At 38.7% G+C, this 6,749-nt stretch overlaps 1 protein-coding gene across 4 annotated transcripts in view; it reads right to left on the bottom strand.

The window, feature by feature from the left end:
• PTBP2 (polypyrimidine tract binding protein 2) overlaps positions 1–6,534 on the bottom strand; it is a 74,785-nt gene extending 68,251 nt beyond the window's left edge. For 3 of the 4 annotated variants that reach the window (XM_045547474.1, XM_045547473.1, XM_045547472.1), the window contains exons 1-2: positions 6,350–6,502; positions 4,643–4,673 (exon numbers count right to left, since the gene is read on the bottom strand). In XM_045547474.1, the coding sequence (XP_045403430.1) occupies positions 4,643–4,673; positions 6,350–6,357 (39 nt within the window). In that variant the 5' untranslated portion in view covers positions 6,358–6,502. Of the gene's footprint in view, positions 1–4,642; positions 4,674–6,349 lie in introns of all 4 variants that reach the window. The other variant, XM_045547471.1, reaches the window with a different exon arrangement.
• Positions 6,535–6,749: the final 215 nt, after the last annotated feature.

Below are 6,749 nucleotides of genomic sequence, written 5' to 3' on the forward strand. Positions count from 1 at the left end.
TATAAAACTTCAAAATACATAAATCAAAAACTGGTACAACGGCAAATAGAAATAGACAAAACCACAAGTATAGGCAGAAATTTTAATATCCTCTCTTCAACTGATTTAACAATAGACCAAAAGTCAGTAAGGACAGATGAACAACACTCTCAATAAACATGACCTAAATGATATTTATAGACCACCACCCAACAACGGAATACACACTCTTATCAAAGGTACCTAAAACATTTAACAAGATATACTATATTTGGACCATAAAACAAGTCTCATATCAACAAAGATTCAAGTCTTACAAAATAAGTTCTCTGGTCAGAATGGAATTAAAATTAAAATGCATAACAGAAAGATATGTGAAAAATTCCAAACATTATTAAATTACATACATACCAATAACTGATAGGTCAAAGAAATAAAAGCAAAGATTGGAAAGTATTATGAATTGAATGAAAATGCACACATCAAAATTTGAGGGATGCCATGAAAGCAGTACTTAATAGGGAATATATAGCATCGGGTACCCCTCTATAAGAAAAGGTGACATGTCAATGACACTAAGTGGAAATAGAAGAGCAAACTAAACACAAAGCAGAAAAAAAATACAAGTAGTAGAAATCAATAATATAGGAAATAAAAAAACAGAGAAAACTCAGTGAAACCAAAAGCTCACCTTTTAGACATTAATAAAATCAATAAACTTCTATCCAAAATGACAAGAAAAAAAGATGAAACAAATTATCAATATCAGGAATGAGAGCTGATATCACTACAGATATCAAAAGTATAAAAAGGTAATATCATGAACAACTCTGTGCAAATAAATTTGGCAACTCAGAAGAAATGGACTAATTCTACGGAGGACACTAATTACCAAAGCTCACCCAAGAAGAAATAGATAACCTGAATAGCCCTATATCTATTAAATAAATTAAATATGTAGTTTAAAACCTCCCCACGAAGAAAACAAACATCAGGCTCACATGGCTTCACACTGGTGAATTGTACCAAACAACTAAGGAAGAAATAATACCACTGTTCACCCTAAAATCAGGAACAATGTACAGATACCTTCTCTCATCACTTCCATTCAACATCGTACTAGATGCCACCGGCAAGAAAAAGAAAAAAATGGCATCCAGATAGGAAAGGAACTGTCTAAAGACAACTGGACATAAATTGTCTATGTAGAAAATCCAATATAACATATTTTAAAAATATATTAGCTCTACTAAATGAGTTTAGCCAGGATGCAGACAAGAGCAATATGCAAAAATCACTTATTTCTATACATCAGTACCAAACAATTGGAACTTGAATTTTTCTAAATACTATTTACAACATCAAAAAATATGACATATTCAAGGTTAAATAGGACCAAAAAATGTACGAAATCTGTACACTGAAAACTAAAAACACTGCTTAAAGAAATTAAAGAAGACTTAAGTAAATGGAGAGATAAAGTGTTCATGGGTAAGACTCAACATTGTTAAGATGTCAGTTTTCTCCAAATTGCTCTGAAGATTCAAGTCAAAACCAATAAAATCCCAACAGTTTTTCTAAAAACTGACTCATAAGAAAATACAAAGGACTCAGAAGAGTCAAAACAACTTTGAAAAAGAACTAAGTTGGAGGACCAAAATCAACTGGTTTCAAGATTCAGTTAAAGCTATAGCTACAGTGATTAAGACAGTATGTTTTTGACATCTAGGTAAAGAAAAATGAGTCCATGGAAAAAGAGTAGAGTACAGAAATACAACAATATGTATAGAGAATTGATTTTTGATAAAGCTGCAAAGCCAATTCAATGGAGAATGGATAGTCTATTCACCAAATGATGCTGGAAACACTAGATGTGCACATCCCAAACCAAAAACTTTTTACCCCTTTGTACCATATCCAAAATATTAACTTAAAATGGAACAGAGACCTAATGTTACATCAAAATACAAAGCTGCTGTTAGAAAACAAAAGAGAAATCTTTTGTGAATTTAGGTTAGGCAAAAAAAAAGCTTAGATGTGACACCAAAAGCACAATCCACAAAAGAAAAAACTGGTTAACCAGAGTCCATCAAAATAACTGCTGCTCTTCAAAAGACACTGCTGAGAAAGAAAAGACAAGTGGCAGAAAATATCTGCAAACCATTTATCTGGCACAGGACTTGTAATCACAATGAAGACCTGTCAAAACTCAAGAAAAAAGAAATAACCCGTAAAAAGTGGGCAATTTAAACAGACACTTCATCAAAGGTAATAGTTGACCAAAAAGCACATAAAAAGCTGCTCAATATCATAGATATTAGAGAAATGCTAATTAAAACCACAGTAAGATACCACTTCATACCCACTAGAATGTCTATAACCAAATAGACAAGACAATAATAGGCACTGGAGAGGACGTGGGGGGACTGGAAATCTTATACACTGCCAATGGCAATATAAAATGGTACAACTATTTAAAAAAAAAATTTGCAGTTCCTTAAAAAGTTAAACATATGCCTATACCATATGATTTAGCAATTCTAATCACAGGCCTCCCCAAAAGAAATGAAAGCACATATACACAAAAGGACTTATAAGAAATTGTTTACAGTAACTATATTTTAATAGCCAAAAACTGGAAACAATACACACATCCATCAAGAGCTGAACAAATTGCCATATAGCCATACAGTGCATTATTAAGCAATAAAAAGGAACAGACTAGAGATACAGTGTAGGTAATTTCAAAATAATTACGCTGCGTGAAATAACCTAGACAAAAAGGGTACATACATAATTACAATTATTTAAAATTCTTAAAAATGCAAACTAATCTATAGTGACAGAAAGCAGATCAGCGGTTGTTTGCAGGAAGTCAAAATGGAGGAATTACAAAGGGGCAAGATAACTTTGAGAGTGGTGTTCATTACCTTGATTGTGGTGATGATTTCATAGATGCGTACATATGTCAAAACAATATATACTTTAAATGAATAGTTTATGTAAAGCTATTTTTTTAAAAAAGGCAAAATGTGAGCCAGAACAAATAGTTTGAATCCTTTGTGCAAACAAAGGTGTTTATATGTGAGGTAATACATAAACTAATAATTTCAGAAAGAATGCACAAAAAATTTTAACACAATTATCTACACCTAAGAAATAAAAAACAATGAATCAGGGAGAAATACCTTTCACTTCAAATTTTTTTTAAACATACACATGTATTACTTTCTTTAAAGAAAATCAAAAACTTTTTTAAAGCAAGCTCAATTACTTGTACATAGGCCTGACACCACAGTAAAAATTCTTAACCATTATCCTAGAAAATTAGATAAAACTTTAATTATTCAAACTCTTAAACAATGTATTTTTTAAATGGTTAGCAATTTTTTTTATCATTTTCTAATGTTTTTCCCTCAAACAACTAATTTTCAAAATTGGTGTAACCAATACATCATTGTATCTGGACATTCTCTTCAGAGTCTCCTCATTTTTTTTCTGCCTACTCATTCTGGGTCTTGTCTATATACTCTCTTTCTCCTTATCCACTAACAGTGGACAACTTAGACTTATATCATCTATTCTTTCACAAAATTCACAGAGGAAAACTGTTTGGATGGCAACTACAACATCTACATTTTGCACTCTCAGCTATTCCTGATTTCTAATCCTATAGCTATCTCAACCTGGAAAATGTAATTGCCAACTAAAACTAAATATGCTCTCCCCAAAACAGTTTGTTCCAGTATCCAAAATATGAACTCAAAAAACAAGGCTAAATATTAAAGGATGGACAAGTATCTAGTTCACTATAGGGCAGAGGACAGAAAATAAGCAAGAAAACAATAATATCTCCAAAAGTATTCTAAAGAATTATCACACCACCCTGAATGCAATTTTAAGATTCCAAAAAATATTCTAAACAGTCAGCATCACTGGACTAAGCACACAGCCTCTCAGAGCAGACCGGCTTGCAAACAAAAAATTATAATATATCATGATGTTAAAACAAAGACCTAAGCATTACAACTAAAGTTTAAAGGATGAATAGTTTTCCTAGCCAAAAAGTGCGTGAGGAAGGATTCCAAAGGGTCTCTACCATGAGGTCTATCTTCCATTAATAGAAAGACAAACCAACTCTTAACTTCTGACTCAAATTTGAAGGTAATTGCCTAAACAACTTTCTTTTCTTTTTAAGGGTCAGGACAACTCACTTCTAATGCGTCCCTTGTTATTGACAAAAATATTTTTCATTTTCATAACACAAGAGTAAAAAAAAGAAATCTTAGATTAACAAAATTATATGATTTAAGTCAAACCACTTATGATCCATTCAAAATCCATTGTTTCCACTCAGAAAACCAGGGTATCATTTTGTGTTCACAAGAAGCCATGTGTGAAAAGCATTTTTAATTCAGTGAACACCATTCATACTTTCTTTAAAATGTTCTTACAGATTACCAGTTCTAGAAAAACTTACAGTTGTTTATTTAGATTATTAACTATACAGGCAACTTTACAAATTAAAGGAAACATTTTACACTTGGGTTTTATTAGCTACATTATAGTTTTCAAAAGCTAACTGAAATTTTCCATTAATTATGAGAAGAGTAGATCCAACAATCCAGTTTTCATATTAGTTTCAAACATAATCTTTTCCTACCTTCACACCAACTGCAACCTCAGTGACAATTCTGAAAAGAAAAAATAAATAGTTTCAACTCATTATTCTTCCAGTAATCACTGTTTGACTCTAAAACTTTTTAGGGTAGCTCTCACTGTTCATAAATCTTAAAACACAACACAGATGGAAAAAACCACACAGCCGGTCAGTGACACTTCTTAGTACTATTATCAACCTGACTTTCTAGAAATAACTTTCAACGTGAAATGAAATTCAGTAAACTTATACTATCTTTTTTAACAACACTTTCAAGGCAAAAAGAACAAAACCCAAAACACTATAATGCCATTTCTACAATGCTACTACACTTAAATTAATAATTCAACACGTAAACTCTTTAGTAGTCTAGATAGAATCTAGGAATCAGGAAACATGAATTCCAGTGCAATCAATTTCTCTGTTGATTGGGAGGAATACAAAACTTCTTTGGAGTTATGTCACCAAAAAAATAATCTCTGGATAACCTCTAGGAAGATTTAAATTCCGTAAGTCTGTTTACTTTTCTAAGATCTACATTTAATATCTTAAAAAAAAAATCACCAAACTCAACCCTTAAGCCAAATAAACTCATTTTACTTTTGACTTTTCAAATACTGTCACTGGTTTTAATAAATGTACTTGCTAAACAGTACGGTTCTTATACCCCCCAAACGGGCTTCCTGCTGTATTTTCGCCCTACAGCGTGCTCGCTTTCTAAGCGTGAGTTAAATTACTGAGCGTGTTCAGATGTGGAGCGTCAGCACCAGCGGGACGCTGGCGGTGTCACTTCCCAGAGCCCCGGCCTCACCTCAGCATTCTATCTTCACTCTCGGGCTTTCAAAGATGCAGCAAGGTTTTCGCTTTTGTAGTTTTTGTTTCTGCAGAAACTGGCCAAAGTAGCTAAAAAAGATGGCCCTGTGCTGACTATCTGCTCTTGTTTTTGCCATGGCCGTTGGCCTTTGCCCATGTGACTGATGTGAACCTCAAACACTTCGTTTTTTAGATGATTTAATTTCTGGGCCCTTTTGCCAAGCCTTGAATGTTCTCATGCCTCACAAAAAGGCATTCTTTCTGCCTCCCGCCCCGTTACCAGACGCAAATGAAAACAAAGGAGTATGACATCTGCCCCCTCCCCCCGCCGCACGCCCTCGCCCTTCCCCGCGGCCCCCGCTGGGCTTCCCCGAGCTCCCGCCACCTGCATCTCTCCCACCCGAGCGCGCCGGGCGAGGCCGGCGGGCGGGGACGGCCGGGGCCAGCGGCGGTGCCTCTCCTCAGCCCCGGGGCCTCCCCCGCCACAGGCCCGTCTGCCCACGTCACTCGCTCCCACAGCCGCTACCCAGGGTTCGGGTCCCAGGGTACGGATCGAAATGGCTCCCAGATGGGGCAGGGACATGCGAGACGTTGTGGGGTTCCCACCCCACCCCCGCCGCCGAGCCGATGCCCGCTCCCGCTCCCGCTCCGGGGTCGGCCCAGCCCGCCATCGCCCCGATGCCTCCCCTGCCTCCAAGCCCGCTTTCTCCTCATTTTCTCGGCCGCGGCTCGCCAGGGGAAGCGAAGGGAGGGGTGTGTGCGATGGGGCGGGGGTTGGGTAACGGCAGCCCAGCCCTGGGAGGGGCGGCTGGAGGCTTTCTGTCCGATCCCGGGCGGGACCGAAGAACGCTCCAACTCCTCTCCCACACACACCTCTTCGCCGGCCCGATTACATACCCGTCCATTGCCGAACCGGACAAAGCTTCTCTCACAAGAACCGAGCCACGCAGCCAGCGAGCCACACAAGCGGCGAGAAAATGGCGGCCAGGGCCCGACGGAAATTGCCGAAGGTGCCGAGGCGCACGGGGCAGCGCGCGGCAGCGGCGGCGACGGAAAAAGCCGAGCGCGCCGGCGCCCGGCAGCGGGAGGCGAGCGGCTGGGCGCGTGGACGAGGGGGAGTGGGCGCCGCCGCCGCCGTCGCCTCTTCCGTGCCGCCGTGCTCCTGGCTGCCTCCGCCCTCTGAGACCTGGCCTGCTAGTGCCGCAGAGCGTGGCGTCCTGGGTTCTCCTCCCTGAGCGGTGGGCGTGGGACACCTCCCAACCCTCCACACCGTCTGTCCTGGACCTCAGGACGGTGG

This window comes from Lemur catta, chromosome 3 (genome assembly GCF_020740605.2).
Source record: "Lemur catta isolate mLemCat1 chromosome 3, mLemCat1.pri, whole genome shotgun sequence".
Lineage (NCBI taxonomy): Eukaryota > Metazoa > Chordata > Mammalia > Primates > Lemuridae > Lemur > Lemur catta.